Consider the following 18685-nt stretch of genomic DNA (forward strand, 5'->3'; position numbering starts at 1 on the left):
ACTTGTAAAAATGCATTGGACACTTTCACTACGAATATTCATCCTTCATGTCTCACCAAGAAAAGATTTATTCCATTTTCCCTGATCTTGACATTTAACAATTCAAACAAAATAATCTATTATATTATGCTACATCCTAAATAAGCAATAACAATTACATAATAAATTTTAGTGCAAATAACTTCTGTAAGTGAAATGGAGGCAGATTTCACAATTTACTGATTACCTAAGACACATGATGTAGGCATATTAAAATGGGCCAAATTGGTTTGATTAGTTTCCACCTATTGTTTTTCGTCTGATATTATCATCTCCACCAACACATCACTGCCGTTACTCTTGTCACTTTTACAATCTCCTTTGGGTTTCTATCTTCCTGACTGGCGAACGGCTGCAATTTTTAGACATATAAACCCTATCAAGCCAGTTCTTCCTCTTAGTCACTGACGGATTTGTAAATACAGTAATTAACCTTAGAATCCCAAGGCTGCTCACTCCAGGCTCACAACTTACTAAAAGCCCCGGATAGCAAGATCACTTGACAGTAAATTTTTCAGCATAAAAATAGGAAGTCCCACAAAATCTTTCTTTATCTGTGAAAACTTGTCCTTGCAGTTCTGTGGAAGACAGCCAAAAAACGGGGAATTGAACTAAAATATTTGGCTTGTAGCTTCACGTATCCAAAGCTTTACTACTAAAAACATCACTTCAAAGGCTATGTAACAGAGGGATGGAAGCTGTAAGTTAGGTTTAAACTAGGTATTTAGGGAGCCTCCCATTCTTTTCTAACTGGTTTTATACTAGTATTCACAAGTGGTCTTCCCATGGCATTGAAAGGACCCAACTTCTACCCAAGAACAATTCACTCACCTGTAGAAAGTCTCCCACTATTTTCCAAAGATGGGAATGAGTCAATCATAAAAAAACGGTGAATATAATGATTTGACATTGTTCACCAGTACGATTCTAAAACGCGCCCTGAATGTCAGGTACCGTGGGGAATGTGAAGATAAAGGAGACCCAGTGTCTGCCTTCCATAAAATGACCATCTGGTTAGGGAGACCAATGTCCACCTAACCAGGTCTTATCCCAGAAGTATGAACTGCTCTGCAAAACCTGGAAAAATGGTGAGGAGCAATCGAGGCTGGAAAGAACTAGAAAAGGTTTATGGAAGAAGTAGAATTCTGTAAGGCTCTGAAAAGCACTAGCAGGATTCTGAAACTCAGAGATGGAGGACTCAGCATTTCAGTGGTGGAAACGCAGGTACAAGTTACCGTAGTGGGACACTGTGGAGTACTGTCAAGAAAGGGAATTATGTCAATGATGCCAGATTCTGGGGTATGTTTAAGGTATGGGGACAAACCCTGGGAAGACAAGAAGAGTCAAATTATAGGGAGCTTTGAACTCCTGCTGAGAAATAATTTCAATCTCTAGGAAAAGATGTTTAAATTCTAGACCACAACCCTACAGCCTAAGCATAAGAAGATTTTGAAAAACACAAATGAATCTCTTCAGAATTTATCATGTTTATTCTGTCTAGAGATGAAAAACCTATTTTCTCAGCACCTAGAAGACAGTGGCATATTTAAATAACGTTATCAATGTCTAATGAATGGAAGAATACATTCTAATAAGAATCACCGTATAGGCAAATAATCCTCTCGTGTTTGCTGACTAAACATGTACAATATTTAATTTAGATTTTATTTTTGCGATTCGAGTTAATTATCAATTGTGTGTAGCACTTCATGAGTTACTATTAGCCATCTATGCTGTAAACTACTGTAAGTCTCCCTTCGTTTTTGCCACTAGAAGGCAGGTAAAACCCAGTTTGTAAAACAAAAAGAAAGGCTGTTCATCTTAAATAGTATTCAAATAATCTTATTTTATAGATAGGCCTGGGCAGGGTGTGAAGTAGAACCATAAAAGGGTACCTGCCATTCCATATCAGTGCACCTCAAGGGCCAGTACAGAACATCTCAGTTTCTGCTTTCATAAAAAAATATTTCTGCAATCTACAGAGTCAAACCACAATCTACCACAGCCCTCTTGGGTTTTCAGATGGCATGCATGTTTCTTTATTCATGTGTACTCAACTGCCTTTCTGCAATCCACTGAACTGCATACTTGCTGGTCAGTTACCTTGGCAACTCCACAGTAAAGCCTGCTTCACTTTAAGTATAGTATGTTATTCACTTTGAGAAAAACATGATACAGATGTATGACACATTCACCATCTAGAAATGGAAAATGACTAAGCCACTATGTTTTGTTCGTGAAAATAATACTTCCTTTCTGTAACATCAGTTTAAATTATGGACACCCACACAACATTTTCGAGAGGTGCCCTTTACCTTTGCCATTTGTTACTTGCAAAACAAACAGCTCCTCAACAGAGGATATTTGGGCAGTATTTATACCTCTGCTTCCTTTCAAAAACAACAAATGACACAGAGAATTAGAAGCTATAGACTCTTGTTCTAAACATGGGCTATACAAATAATTCCGAAAGGTTCTGTGCCAACATCCACAAAGGCTGTTACTAATAGTTAACACATATTGCACTCGTACGTGCCTAGGTAGGACTCACAAACTGTAAGCTTGAAACATTGTTTTCCTCAGAGCAAGCCTTGAAAATCAAATTTAAACACCCTAAGAATTCACGATACTAGATCTAATAATCTCTGAAATATACATGTGTAGGGTGCCATGCTAATCAAGCCAAGGTCACAGGGTCTGGCCTCTCTGCGTATCACATGGCTCTGCAATCTTTTACGGCCGCAAATCCATTGCTTCTGCAAACACATGCCGCTGGGTACAAACGAGACTACAAACCTGTGTGTGGCTAAGTCCGTGGAAATCCATCACCGTTAATGGGGAAAACAACTAAACCAAAAGCCCAATCCACAGGGGATCAAAAACATCATCTTCAAATAGCCAGGATAGCTACATTTGCAGAAACTAAAAATTCCTTAAGACAGGAATTTTAATGTTATGTAAAAAACATTTTTTAAGGAAAATTACACATTGGACCTGAAACTCAGAGATGGAGGACTCAGCATTTCAGTGGTGGAGACACAGGTACAAGTTACAGTAGTGGGACACTGCGGAGTACTGTCAAGAAAGAGAATTATGTCAATGATGCCAGATCCTGGGATACACTTAAGGTACAGGGATAAGCCCTGGGAAGACAAGAAGAGTCAAATTATGGGGAACTCTGAACTCCTGCTGAGAAATATTTCAATCTCTAGGAAAAGAGAAGACCCAAACGGGTATGTGGTTAAGTGGCTAGGATATTTATCATTCCTAATTGTTATGTCCAATGTTTCTCATCACCATGCTACCAAAATCTTGTTTATGAAACTGTTCTCTGTACCTTTCGGTCATAAGACACAGAAACCACAGATCATTTCAACATCTGGATATTACGTGACAGCAGAGAGCCAAGAACCAAATAACAGAACGTGACAGCAGTAGTAAAAAAGTGGGACCGCACGCTAGCTAAATAGCACCATCTTCCTTTATTAATAGTTCATTTGAAATTTTCTCTGAGAGAAATATTGTGATGCAAATATAAGGGTGTGAGTTGGTGTGTTTATTTACAATTACCTGAAAACTAAAGCAAATTTGGATGTATTTAGTAAACATTAAATTTGGAAAGGATTATGGTAGTGCATTATAATGAATCCATGGCAGAAAACTCACGATTATTACAATAATGATTCTTAATGCCATATGCATGTGTACAGGCACACACGCAGTCCCTTCTCCACAAAGAAGTCCAGAGATCACTTAACAGCCCCTCTGTACCACTGAGACAAAGTACATGGCTGTAAAAATAAAATAGCCGCTATATGTGAGGCCCTGCAAGCTCCAGCCAGATTTAAATTGTAAAGCTGTCTTCCTTCTGAAACCTTTGAGAAGTCATCAAGTGTTGTCGATACTCACGTTCAGGTCACCTTTATGAGGCACCTATGTGTATGTCTCTCTTAGATGCTTTATCAACAAATTAATTTTTAAGGGTCCATTTATATCATCATTTTCTAATTTTTAAGGTTTAAGAGAGTATAGAAAAATCTCAGTTTACCAGGAACCCCAAGGGTTGAAGCACTCCAGAGAGCTAAGTTTTCTAAGCGCTCAGTGGTCGATCCTTTTTCATGATGGTTTAAGGTCATCATTTTGCACATCAATTACTGCACTCTGGTCTATTACACAGAGGCGCCCTTATGGACTGTTTGGGTGCCTTGTCATTTACCGATCACGCTAGCTGGTTGCAGTAGTCTGCTATGCTTTTTAAGGTTGTGTGTTTTATAGATTTTCTGTGTTTGCCTCTGTAGACAAGTTGTCAGCTGTCATTTCTCATTGCAATCAGTAGGTTTTCCATAGCAGCTTCTCTAGCCCTTCTAATTTGCTGCTATTAATCAGCTACAGGTTTAGAAACCAGATTACCAAATGAAGTGGGAGTGCGTGTAAAGAAACAAATAACCTGCTGACTTAATGCACACGGGGCCCGGGTAGACGTAAAACACAGGAGCCTTGCGTTTGCAGCATCTATTTTGGCCGCCCAAAAACCCTTTAGTGGGGTATTTCCTGGTTCCTAGTTGACACGGTACACTTCTGAATAGATGATCTTACTATAATTGGAATGCAGCCATTCCTTGAGGTGATGGGAGCATAAACTCCATATTAAATACATCCAGAAATAAATAAGTACACAATTCAAAGTCTTAAATCCAACACATGTATTATGTAAACATGAACCCTCAAAATAAACGGATTTAATGTTGTCTTTTTTTTTTTTAATAAAATGATTTCTTACATATTTGATATGTGGGAAATAGATTGCATGATTTAAACGAAGCAATCTATTGATTAAATGATATACAGCAAGACCCCAGGTTACAAAGGTCCCGACTTATGGACAACTCCTATTCGCCCTTTAGTGTTATGTAAATCTGCCCTCACTTTGAAATGACAGAACCAACCCCTCCTCACAACAAATTCTTCATCGCTTGCTGTACACGCAGCTTTTAAATCATCGAAAAGTCTTCAGACCTTTTCTTGCACTAAAGTAAGGCTAAGTAAGAACTGTAGGTGCCTTATTCGACTTACATACTAGTGTTGAAAGACACAGTTAGGAATGGATTTTGCTCCTAACCCGGGGACTGCCTGTATTACCCTTGTTGTTTTTGTTGTTGTTGTGTGCCACCGAGTCAATTGCGATCCTGCAAGTACCTTTAAAAAAACAAGTACCTTTAAAAAAAAAGCAATCACTAAATCAGGATAAGAATACCATAGCAAACCAACGTTAATAAGTAACTTATTAATAAGAAATTAAAGTCTATTTCTAAAAGTGCTTCAATTTTGTTAATTTGCCTGTCATGTCCAAAAAGTTTTAAATATATAACTATTGTATCACAAGGGTGCTTTAACTGAGTCCAAATTACTTACAAATATTTAGGGTAAGAATGATAAAGGAGGTTTTTAAATGTTTAGGCTATAAAGAGAATATTAAATAGCTACTTACTTGGTACAACTTTTAAAAAATATATTTTTTGCCTAAATAGCTAGGTATGATTATCCCTGATAATTAAAAATTTAAAGTACTGGCAGGAAATATAAGGGCTTCTTGTCTTACGTTTTACAGTGTTAACAATTAAAAGCTATTTCTGAGGCTCAGAGCCCCTGAATACAGAGCACTCCGAGAAGCTGCTACCAATTAATCGCAATTGATTACAAGAGATGAAACCATTTGCGCTCTCTGCAACGAGGGAACTCATTTCAGGGTTTTTAGAGACTAATGTATTTATGGTTTCCTCCCTAATTCATTTTTTAACACGTTATTTCTGTAGTCAAATTAAAATTTAATTATTAAACCAGATAATTACTGTAGAAAAATATTTTAACAGGCATCAATATCTAGGTACACAACCTGATTTACCTTGTGCTTGATCAATCCAGCTTTATTTCAAATCTTGGCTTTGAATCAAAGGCTTTCTCAGCCATTTGCCCTTCACCTTTGAGTTTACTCAGCATCAAAGTACTGCAGGCCATTCACTTTTCAGTGGTCAGCTATCCTTTTTGCTTCAGTCTCAGGTAGTTCATTCACCTTGCCTAAGCTGTAGAATTCATCACAGGGAAGGCACTAGATTGCCGTTTTACAGGTCAATCCTTTAAGATAATGACCACTTTTCTTTACATGAGCTACAAAAGAAACCACTACTTGGGTCTTTTTCTACAAAAAAGCAGAAGTGGTTCTTTGTGACAACCCTCCTCCAACTAAAGCCACTTATTTTAATTTTCCTAAACTAGTCTTGATCTTCCACATACTAATTGCAGGGTTTTGTTATTTATTTTCTTTCTTAAATGTCAGTTGGAAAGAGGTTGCAAACCACTGTTAATTGGTGATCAATATATTTAGTCTCGCAGAATGCTACAGTTGAAAAGGGCTTTAGATGTCATCCTGTCTGAGCATGCCAAATATCTTTCCCTATTAAAAAAGCACAGCACCACTTCCTGCTGAGATGGGATATGGCCTCAGCATCCTACTTACTGCAGAATTCCTAACAGTTACTACCAATTAGAGTTGGCATGTAAAGTAAATCCACTGACATTTGCTCTTCCGGAGAGTTCAGTCCTTTATTTTACAGATGACAAAGCTGAACGCAAAGAGACTAAATGACCGGTTCAAGCCTGCAGGAACAGCGAAAGGAAGAAACAGGACTTGAACCCTCATCTTAATGTATTTTATTGATTTGAAAACATAAGTTCATACATTTGGTGGCTGTACATGCTATTATTTCTATTATTATATCCCACTATGGTATGCTTGTTATATTGCACAAAATCTTAATTTTCTTAGCTACCTCTCCTTGTTCTATGATGAACCAGAATTTGACAGTCTAAGTTCATTCTATGAAGTTCTCTTAATCATACAGCACAACTGGAAGATGTGAGTTGACAATCACAATTTCAACAATCTAGTTTAAATAAAGAAACAAACCTGGAATATAGGAAAGCAGACATGGCAGCAGCCCTCATAACCAGACCCCGGAAGGAGAAGCTCACATCTCTTAGATAGCTCTTTGCATTCCTGGAACTTTTTGATTCTTCCCCTGACTTTTCCACCTTTCAGAGGCAAAGAAGGTTTATTTTCAGCCCTAGGGGTACTTCCTGCTGCTATCCAACCAATAAGGAAGCGAGGTCATCAGAGAGATAGTCTATCTTTACTTCTTGCTGTCATAAGCCAAGGAGAAATGTACTTCAAGATGGTAGGAGGGAATTCTAACAAGTTGTTCAAAGTACATATTACCTCACTCTTGCAAGTGTCCAATTAAAGTTTAAAATTAAAAAAAAAATAATAATAATTAGGAAATAAAGATAGAATGATTTTGTCTTTCTCTTAGTTCCTCAGAAAAGAAGCAATGACAAAAGTCTAACAATAAGCCTAAGACTAACCCATTTTAGAACCTGAGTTGTCCTGAGTAGGACAGGAAAATGTGAAGCTGTTTGTGTAAGTGAAGTATGTATTCGAGCAATGTGAAGGCTTATACCCTTTTCATTTAAATTATTCCAGGGGCAAATTTCAATTGTTCCCCCCATCCCACCTCAGGAAAAAGAGAAGGTAATCCATATTTGGAGTGTTATGATTTTCATAACTACTTAAAGTATGTAGACATAGAATGGCACCAAATGCATTGGTCTGAGGCATTCAAATTCCTCAGAATCTTATTTCCAGAAGTGGGTACCATCATACAACCAAAGTCAAGAATGGAAATATTACTAAATGGAAATTTATAGAAAAAATATAATTGCTAAAGTTATTTTACTGTATAAATGCTCTTATAATCTATTGTGCTCTCTTGGAAAAACTGTCAAAAAGACCTGTGATTCGCGGTCAAAAACATCTCAAAGATTCCACCTTTTGATATGTGAGCTAGCATTTCAAAGGGCTTTGCTATACATGTTACTGATAATTTGTTACTATCACTATAAAAGTAATGAATCAATTTTCTTCATACCACTGATGAAACTTATTACTCTCTGTATATTTTGATAATACAGGAACTACAATGGTAGGATGTGAATAGGCTGAGGAGACTAAGCAGGGAGAAGAATCTAAAGATAAGTTCAAGAGAAACTAAGGAAATAAGAGACCATGGTAACCCGAACTGGTTACCTCAGCAGACTCAAGATGCAACCATTTCTATTTTGAGAACTACAGGTATCTGTCAAGTCCCAAGAAAATCAGTTTGAGGTTCAAAGGGACCATGCTGTTTGAAATAGGAAGAGACAGGTAACTCTTGATTTTAGAGTATGCTATGTAAGAGTCTTGGAATAACACATTTCACTAAGACTAGCACTTGTTATGAATTGAATCACGTCCCTCAAAAATGTATGACAACTTAGCTAGGCCACATGATTCCCAGTATTGTGTGGTTGTCCTCCATTTTGTGATCTGATGTATTTATTTCATGTGTTGTAAATCCTAACTTCTATGATGTTAATGAGGCAGGATTAAAGGCAGTTATGTTAATGAGGTAGGATGCATTCTACAGAACTAGGTTGTATCTTGAGTCAATCTCTTTTGAGATACAAAAGAGAGAAGTGAGAAGAGAGGAAAGGAACCTCATTACCACTGAATAAAAAGAGCCAAGAGCATGTGTGTCCTTTGGACCTGGGCTCCCTGCACTGAGAAGCTCCTAGACCCGGGGAAGATTGATGACAAGGACCTTCCTCCAAAGCTGACAGAGAGAGAAAGCCTTCCCCTGGAGCTGCACCCTGAATTTGGACTTCCAGCCTCCTAAACTTTGAGAGAATAAATTTCTGTTTGTTAAAGCCACCCACTCGTGGAATTTGTGTTACAGCAGCACGAGATAACTAAGACAGCACCTTAAGAGATGACTAAGCTGGATTTGACAGCTAGTTAGATAGTACTCTTTTGGCAAATCAAACAGAAACAGGAGGGGCATACCCAATGAGAGGATAGAAGTTCTAGAGATTGAAGTTAAAGAGAAGAAACTGACAAGAAAGGATGACTACAATTTAGTACAAAATGATGTGAAGTCCAGAGGAAGACTTCTGGGGGTATCAAGTGGGGAACCAAGATTCAGAGCAGGTCCAAAGTCTTTCAGGGATAACAGAGCAGAAGTACAATGCAGGGTCCAAGAGTAAAGACCGTCCAGGGCCTATAGCTAGAGAAAAGATTAGGAAAAAAAAAAAAAAAGGAAGAGTAGATATGTCAAGTCTGACCTGCAGCCAATCAAGGGGATGGTGCGGGACTGGGCGGCGTTTCGTTCTGCTGTGCACTAGGATCACTAGGCGTCGGGGACTGACTCAATGGCTGCTACCAACAGTAACAGCTGTGCCAAAAAGCTGAAACCCCTCAGCCTGATTGCACAACCAGCCAGGTAAAGATTGTCAAGGGTGATTCTCAGGAAGGAAACTGCTAGAGTTCCCTGGGAATATCTAAGGAGGGTACGGGCAATGAGCTGAGAACCTGAAATAAGTGCATCTAGTGCTTTTTAAAACAAATTTTTGTGATCGTTTCATGAGAAGTAATAGTTACTAAAACTGTTTTCTTATAGATATTAGCAACAAAGATGAAAGGTATTTGTTTCAAAGACAACACGGTGGAATATATATTGAGAATCTTTGTCCCACAGTGAAACAAATCTAGGGTGAGAAGATTCCAGCTGAAGAACAATTTGGTGCCAACTGGAAAAAAAATGTTGGTGATCCAAACTTCAGGGACCTATGAAAAAAAAGAGGTGAACTGGTACCTAGGATATTTTATCTGGCAGAATGCCATTTTATCACAGATAACTATTATTCTTTTTTAACTATAAAAGTTATTATGGTTTTTATAGACCCTTTGGCAGCTCCAAAGTTATGGAAACCAGGCTACTATTCTGTTACTGTTTGTAAGCACATATAGCCAATATTTGGGGGTGAAAGGAAGAATCAATAATCAAGAAAGATTAAGTAAAAATTCACTTAACTGACATTTTGAAAACAGCTAATATTTTGACTGTAAAGTAAATCTTTTTCTCCCCTAATGAAATGCATTTTTTCAAAGGTCCTGGCACACTTGTTGCTGCATTTATAGATTAAAAAACCAGTTGCCGCTGAGTCGATTGCAACTCATAGTGACCCTTTCAGACAGAGTAGAACTGGCCAACAGGGTTTCCAAGGAGCAGCTGGTGGATTTAAACTGCCATCCTTTTGGTTAGCGGCCACAGCTCTTAACTACTGTATCACCAAGGCTCGCGTTTAAAGATGGAAAAAAAATTTAGAAGGAACAATCAATCATTAAGAGTCATGTCGTCTTTCCAATAGAAAACGAGTGCCCAGGAATTATTTAATGGCAAAACATATCAATTTCGTTTTGGTAACAAAAACTAACTAACATTAGCCATCGTATTTCATGACAATTTTTCTAAGGTTATAAAATGCTTTTTACAATTGATGTATGTTAAATGTACTTCTTAAAGTCCTACAATGTTTTAAACGAATTCTTATACTAGCCACACTGGGACATTTTTATAAGGGGCAAGATAAAGTGAATGAACAAGTGGCAATAATAGGTTAAAAACAGAAATTATTTTCAGTTAAAAAAAAAAGGCAAAGCTAAGGCAAAGGAAAAAAACTTAGAAAGTAACGGATTAAGACATAGAGGATCAGAAGTTTTAGAAGATTAGAAAAACAAAATTTAATTTTTTCAGATTAACTTGTCAAAAAACAAATCCCCTCCCCCCCGCAAAAGTGACTGAAAACGCAAAAGAATACTGGAAGCAGACATTTAGTTGAATTCTCAAAAGGAATTTAGATTTACCACCTAAACTCACCATCTTTCTTCCCAGCAGCCACTTTTCTGCTGATAATAAAACTGTTGGCCTGTTTGGTCTTCCAGTCAACTGTTCCATTTATGCCATCAGTACAGCTTAATAAAAAAGCTTTTCAGAATAAAACAAATGCACAAAAAGTGAAATTAATGTTAAATTAAAGATGACTATCACAGATCACCTACTGTTAACTGGGATCAGATTCCATCCAGCCCAGCATGTCAACACAAGGAATGTGGAAAGATACAAGGTAAATAAGACACACTTGCTGCCCTGTAAGTTTACAATCTCTAAGGCTTGATAATTCATGTATAGAAATATACACACACATATAATGCCAAAATGCTAAGGGAAAAGCAAACCGTCTCTGGCTAGGAGTTAATTATAAGAGAAAAATGAAGAATGTATTTGGAATATGTTAAATTTTATTTGCCAGTTGGTATCCAGGTGAAACTATCTAGGAAGAGGACGGACAAAAAGCTCTGATATGGGCCTTCAGATGCCGATGTGAATTTCAACCCTAGGAGAAATGACTGTTGAAGCTAACACCCAGTGCGATTCCTTAAAGATACCATGCCCCTAGGTAACACACATTTGGTCCCATGAAGAATAATATGAACCAGAAACACATTCTTATTCTTGACCCATTCATCAGATATGGCTCTACCCTGTTTCCCACCATCCAAACCACCAATCTTACTGCTCATTCTTCCATTTTTTATCCTTTCCTTTCGGACTTGATATTTGGGCACTATTTTTCTGACTGTAACATTGGCTCTCCACCCTAGTCTTATTCTCTGGCCATCTCAGGTCAGTTCCCTCTCAGTTCAGTGAAGCCCAATAGTTCCCTGGAGTAGGCCCTACTAGTGTGCCCCCAATAAATTTGCTCTACATTCTGAAGCTGATATGTCAAAAGAAGGAATGCATGAAAAGTAGGAGGGACCGCAAAAGCAAGAAGAAGTATTAAGCACATTTAAAGACAGCAAAAGCAGAGGAGGATTCAGCAAAGAAAGAAGAGACAAGGCAGACAGGTTGGACAACTACGACTGAAGTGCCACATAAGCTAATAAAATTTATTGCTGTCGCGTCAATTTCAACTCATAGCAGAACTGTCCCATAGGGTTTCCAAGGAGGGCCTGGTGGATTCAAACTGCCAACCTTTTGGTTAGCTGTAGCTCTTAATCACTATACCATCAGGGTTTCCAACATAAACCAACAGAAGAGAGCTTTCAAACATATTGAAAAAGGCCCTCGCATATTGCAAAAAGGCCAAAGAAGATGAGAGCTTGGAAAAGACTGCTAGATTTGAAAAGTGAGAAGTCACTGGCAACTCCTTGAAAGTGGAGTTCCAAAAAAGTGGTGAGAGTAGAATCTAGACTGTAAAATGTAGATACAACAAATATAGATTACCCTGTCAAGGGATGTTGGCAGTATAGGGAAGCAAAGAGATCAAGGGATAGGCTGAGGAGTGAGGAGTAGCAGAGAGAAGGGTTATTTTAGCAAGGGGAGATTTAAATTTTGTTCATAAGCTGAGGAAGAGAAGCCAGGAGAAAGGAAGAGACTGAAGAGAAAGAAAAGCAGCATAAACAATGAGGTGCAATCAAAGAAAAACTAGAATGGGTAGGACCAAGCATGCACAAGCAAAGGAAAATATATCATAAACCAGAAAATAAGGATAAGAGAGAAACATCTGCTGCAGAACAGGACACTTAATGTTGAGCTCCACTTTCTTAATAAATCGGAGATGAAATGGATATTTCCTTTTCAAACTGAATTTTCAATAAAATTTTGAATTTAAACTAAATTATGAGAAATACTAAGTTCCCTTCTAAAATATGAAAAAAGAATGGAACACAAAACCCAGCTTAGTAAAGACAAACCAACCAATACCTCAGGCTATTATTTCAGTGAGACCTAACAGTAGAAATCAAAGGCCCTACCACCCAAGCAAATAAACTACTTAATTGGTATTCAATTTTTTAAATATGTTAACTTAAGTATACCTACTAAACTACCAGTCTTATATGCCTAAGTAAATGGTTGAGTCACTTAATAATGGAAATGATATACTTTAAAATCTAGGTGAAACATAAATACCATAGACATTTCCTGAGTGACTTAAACTAAAATAGGATCAGAAATGTTAATAGCCACTTGTTACAAAATACCCTACCCCCGCAAAGTTCTCCTGCTCACTGGGTTCCAAAGGCAACATGATGGCTGTTTAAGAATCACCTCGGGAGCGCTCTAAAAATATATATTCATGCACAATAAATAAATAATAAAAATTAAATATACACTCACAACTCTAAGAGGGTCATTAGCTGGATTATACAATTTGATCAGGTAATTCTCATACACAATTATGAATACCAGTTGACTCAGAGCAAAGCTACAGAATCTAAGAGAATCTAGGGTATTCAGCTGATTCTCTTAACCACTATGCCCCCGGGGCCCCAAATGACCCACAGATGCAGTCAATTTGCAAGACTACACAAGTCACTGCTGGGCAGTGGGAAATCCCAACCTAAAAAGACAGGAAGAAGGTGGCCAAATTCTCTACAACTTTGCAAAGAACAATGTGGATCTTATGAGCAACATTTTAGACTTACATAAATGCATCACACTACAGGTCACACGCAAGGTGCTTTCACGTATACTGTCTAGTTCAATCTTTACAAAACCAAAACAATCTATCAACGTGTCTGAAGATTATAGAGGCTTAATCTTAAAGCAGAATGGAGTAAACCCTGCAGAAAAGCAAGTACTCTTTTAGAATTCTCCACTTCTCCATGGATTGGGTAGTTACCACAAAGAAAGAATGGTTTGAGTGCCCAGGCAGCACCTCTTTTGTTCCTTCCTTTATACTAGCTCAGTGGTTCTCTATGTTGTGTATAAAAATTATCGTTCAGAGTTATACACATAAAATTACACAAACTGTATTTTATAGGCGATTGAAAGGATTTACTATGATAAATTGAAGTCTATGGGATTTTTATCTTACACTCTGGCTTTTAGAACCTAACTCCAGCGTAAGATTAAACGCCACTGTATGTCGTTGGCTGGTGAATCAACAAAACATTGCTCATGCTTTCCTGGTCCAATATAACGGCAGCCTAGTTGGCTTTAACAGGATTCAAAAAACAAATCTGATTGGTGCCTCAATAGTTAAAAAACAGAGGCAACGTAAAGGAGTTTCAAACACATTCCATAGATACTGCTCTATTTTAAAGCCAGTATTATTTTTTTTTTTTGAGCATATTCATTTTTTAAAAGTTCATATTTATACACCTAAAGTTCTATTTTGCCCATATGCTTGTAAAAAAGACTACTGAGGTCCAATAAAACTAAATAAAAAGACATCTTTTTGAGGCTCTATTCACCAGACAATGTCACTAAAGACAAGTAACAATGCCACAGTTGGTGTGGCTACTTAAACATTTGAGTCCTTACGCTTTCAGGAAGAAATCTCAATAACATAGAAATAGCTATTTGCTTTTAATTGTATGTCCAAGATTATGGATCCACTCAACTAACTTCTGGTATAGAAAATTATTTTGTAATCTGTATACTTACAAGTACAGAATGCTCACTGAGAAAAAGCTAGAGTTTGATTTTCATCAGAAAAGGACCAGAGCACTTTTTTCTATGAGAACAAACTTCTACGTTAAGGTGGGAAAACATGAGTTAATATTAAACACATTTGTTCTATAAACAACTTTTCACAATTAAATCTAATGTATAAGGAAAAGTCAATGTGTATGGACCAGTTCTTGGACTTCTTCCAAAGATAATGGACCATCCTCAGAAATATTGAAGAGACCTCAATTGTGTTCCCTGGGTTCCTGATAATCTGTGCTTCAATTATACCTGGATGTGAGTTTTGCTCTAACTCATAAACACAAAGGGAAAGAATAACATGCATACTGGATTTACACAGCCCAAACCAAGAAGACATTCGCACAATTAGCTGGCATATTACTGCACCCAATTTAGCCAACTTCTCAATGCCCCCTCCAAAATTAAAAAAAAAGCCTGTATCCAATCCAAAGGTGGTTGGCATGCCCTCAAATTCCCTAGAAACCATACAATATTTAAAATTTGTCTTAAGATTCCATGATTTATTTTTGAGTCTTGTAGCAGCATGACTAGATTTTATCTGGCCTAGGGCAAACACACTCTGAAGAGACATTACTCTTTCCCAAACCTGAGTAATTTGTTGACTGGGAGAGGAGGGGTTTGCTGTTTAGTAAAAGCAGTTGAAGAGCTGTGAATAGTGACTGATTGCTGATGAGCTAATCAGAATGTCAAAGAATAGAAATAATAAATAATAACATCACTGTCCAAGTAAACAGCAGGATATGCCAGATGAAATTTAATCTGATTAACACACTCACCTTAGAACCAAACTGCCAAGTCTTCCTCTGTTAACTGTCTTATTTCATATTTTACTCAAAGGGGACACAGACGTTGTTTTTAGAAGTTGGATATATAGCTCCCATCTCTCCCATACCTCTTTTCCTCTCCTGCCCCTCCCCATGTTCCTCCCTGACATTCTGTATTTTTTTCTTCCCTTTCTTATCTTTGCACAACTCTCCTTGGTACTTTTAAGATCACTTCCTATACTTAAAAAAAAGTTTTCATATGTTTCTCTTTAAAAAATGTTAGTTGACTTACTTCTTACCATTAGCCACCATGTTTTGAGTGCTAAGTACTAGGTATTAGGCTAAGGGTTTTACACATATTAGCTAACTTCATCCTTACATCAACTATGTAATACAGGTGTGATTAGTTTCATTTTATAATGAGAATATGAAGCCTTAAGAACTTAAGTAATTTACCCAGGTCATATGTTTAGTAAGTGGCAGAGTTGGATTCTGGACCCATTTCTTGGCTGGCTGCAAAGTCTGTCATTTACTTGTCAACGTTGCCGCTGTTGTTGCCTTCAAGTCCGTTCCAACTCATAGCGACCCTATGCACAACAGAATGAGATACTGCCTAGTCCTGCGCCATCCTTACAATTGTTGTTATGCTTGTGCTCATTGTTACAGCCACTGTGTCAATCCACCTCGTTGAGGGTCTTCCTCTTTTCCTCTGACCCTGTACTTTGCCAAGCATGATGTCCTTCTCCAGGGACTGATCTCTCCAGATAACATGTCCAAAGTACGTAAGACACAGTCTCGCCATCCTTGCTTCTAAGAAGCATTCTGGTTGTACTTCTTCCAAGACAGATTTGTTCATTCTTCTGGCAGTCCATGATATGTTCAATATTCTTTCCGAACACCACAACTCAAAGGCATCGATTCTTCTTCAGTCTTCCTTATTCATTGTCCAGCTTTCACACGCATATGATCCGATTGACAATACCATGCGTTGGGTCAGGTGCACCTTAATCTTCAAGGTAACATCATTGCTTTTCAACACTTTAAACAAGTCCTTTGCAACAGATTTACCCAATGCAATGCGTCTTTTGATTTCTTGGCTGCTGCTTCCATGGCTGTTGATTGTGGATCCAAGTAAAATGAAATCCTTGACACCTTCAATCTTATCTCCGTTTATCATGATGTTGCTCATTGGCCCAGTTGTGAGGATTTTTGTTTTCTTTATGTTGAGGTGCAAGCCATACTGAAGGTTGTGGTCTTTGATCTTCACCGTGATTCAAGTTCTCTTCCTTTCACCAAGCAATGTTGTGTAATCTGCATAACGCAGGTTGTTAATGAATCTTCCTCCAAACCCGATGCCCCATTCTTCATATAGTCCAGCTTCTCAGACTATTTGCTCAGCATACAAATTGAATAGGTATGGTCAAAGGATACAACCCTGATGCACACCTTTCCTGACTTTAAACCGCTTAGTATTCCCTTGTTCTGTCCAAACAACTGCCTCTTGATCTACATAAAGTTTCCTCATGAGCACAATCAAGTGTTCTGGAGTTTCCATTCTTCCATAATTTATTATGATCCACACAGTCGAATGCCTTTGCATAGTCAATAAAACACAGGTAAACATCCTTCTGGTATTCTCTGCTTTCAGCCAGGATCCATCTGACATCAGCAATGGTATCCCTGGATCCACATCCTCTTCTGAAACCAGCCTGAATTTCTGGCAGTTCCCTGTCAATATACTGCTGCAACCGTTTTTGAATGATCTTTGCTTGCGTGTGGTATTTTTGTGGTATTAACAATATTGTTTTATAATTTCTGTATTTGGCTGGATCACCTTTCTTGGCAATAGGCATAAATATGGATCTCTTCCAGTCAGTTGGCCAGGAAGCTGTCTTCCATATTTCTTGGCATAGATGAGTGAGCACCTCCAGCCCTGCATCTGTTTGCTGAAACATCTCAATTGATATTCCGTCAACCCCTTGAGCCTTGTTCTTCGCCATTGCCTTCAGAACAGCTTGGACTTCTTCAGTACCATCTGTTCCTGATCATATGCTACTTGTCAATAGAGTTTCCAAATAGTAAAATGGGAAAGTAATTTAAGATATTATTATCATTACTAGTTAAGTTATCTTCAACTTAGAAGTCCCTGTGTGGGCAAATGGTTAAGCACTCGGCTACTAACTGAAACATTGGCAGTTTGAATCCACCCAGAGATGGCTCAGAAGGAAGGCCGAGCAATCTATTTCCAAAAGATGACAGACATTTAAAACCCTATGGAGTGCAGTTCTACTCTGAAACACATGGGGCTGCCGTAAGTCGGAATCAACTCGATGGCAACTGGTTTTTTTTGGGGGGGGGGCGTTATCTTCAATTTATTTTTCTTTCTAGAAAAAAATAAGGTTCCCCTGACTCCCGGATTAGAAATTGCTAGCAATCAGGTAATACCCATAGAAATTAATCCTATGTATTATGTACATGGAAACCCTGGTGGCATAGTGGTTAAGTGCTACAGCTGCTAACCAAAGGGTCGGCAGTTCAAATCTGCCAGGCATTCCTTGGAAACTCTATGGGGCAGTTCTACTCTGTCCTATAGGGTCACTATGAGTCGGAATTCACTCAACGGCACTGGGTTTAGTTTTTTGGTTTATTACGTACATAAGAAAAATGATTCTTTGAAAGAGAAAAGCTAAAGAATTAGAATCTATGGGGGAAAAAAACTTTGCTGAGGACTGCCCACCCCAACTTCTGAAGGCTGTCAAAAAAGAAATTCCTAAGACAGTATAGCAGCAAGACTTTAAATCATGGACTCTGGAATAGAAGCCTCCAAGCCATGTTAAAACAGAAGGGTCCTCTGGCACAGCAGTGCGTAAATAATTATTTAACACAAATAAAAATAATTAGAATTTTATAATTTTAGCACAAGCTAGGTGAGATTTAGGTTTCAAAGAGAAATAAAGTTAGAGTGCAGAAAGGCAGTGTTAAAGATTCTATAGAGACAGAATATCTAGGTTCAAATCCCGGTTTTGTCCCTTGGGCAAGTTATTCGACGTCTCTGCCTCAGTTTCCTGATAAGGATAAATAGAGACATTGTGAGTATTAAATGAGATAATACATTTAAAACCCTTAGAGTGCTTAGTACATAACGAAATTCTCAAAAACTGTGAGCTATTATTACATTAATATTTAACTAATTTGAAGAAAATCTGGATTTCTTTAAATGTGGTTTTTCTTCTATAAATAAATAAATGTTGTCACTACCGCTAGACTATATGACAGTCTCATTTTTTTCCCACGGTGATGGCACGTATGAAAAAATGATATTTCTCTGGCAGAGTAGAGTAAATATTAAAGGTTGCTCAGGACCAGGGGCAACAGCCCAAAGGCTCCAACCATCCCAAACTCTTATCTACATGGCCTCCCAGAGAGCTAATAAGATGGTGCATTTACAAATTCATA

General features: G+C 37.9%; 1 protein-coding gene across 2 annotated transcripts in view; it reads right to left on the reverse strand.

The window, feature by feature from the left end:
- The window catches only part of SGCE (sarcoglycan epsilon), an 80781-nt gene that overhangs the window by 51824 nt on the left and 10272 nt on the right, over positions 1-18685 (reverse strand). Inside the window, exon 2 of one of the 2 annotated variants that reach the window (XM_064289990.1) lies at positions 10848-10955. The exons of the other annotated variant lie outside the window; for it this stretch is intronic. Within the exon in view, the coding sequence (XP_064146060.1) occupies positions 10848-10955 (108 nt within the window). The remainder of the gene's footprint in view (positions 1-10847; positions 10956-18685) is intronic. 2 annotated transcript variants of the gene reach the window in all.

Source organism: Loxodonta africana, chromosome 8 (assembly GCF_030014295.1).
Source record: "Loxodonta africana isolate mLoxAfr1 chromosome 8, mLoxAfr1.hap2, whole genome shotgun sequence".
NCBI classification, from domain to species: Eukaryota; Metazoa; Chordata; class Mammalia; order Proboscidea; family Elephantidae; genus Loxodonta; species Loxodonta africana.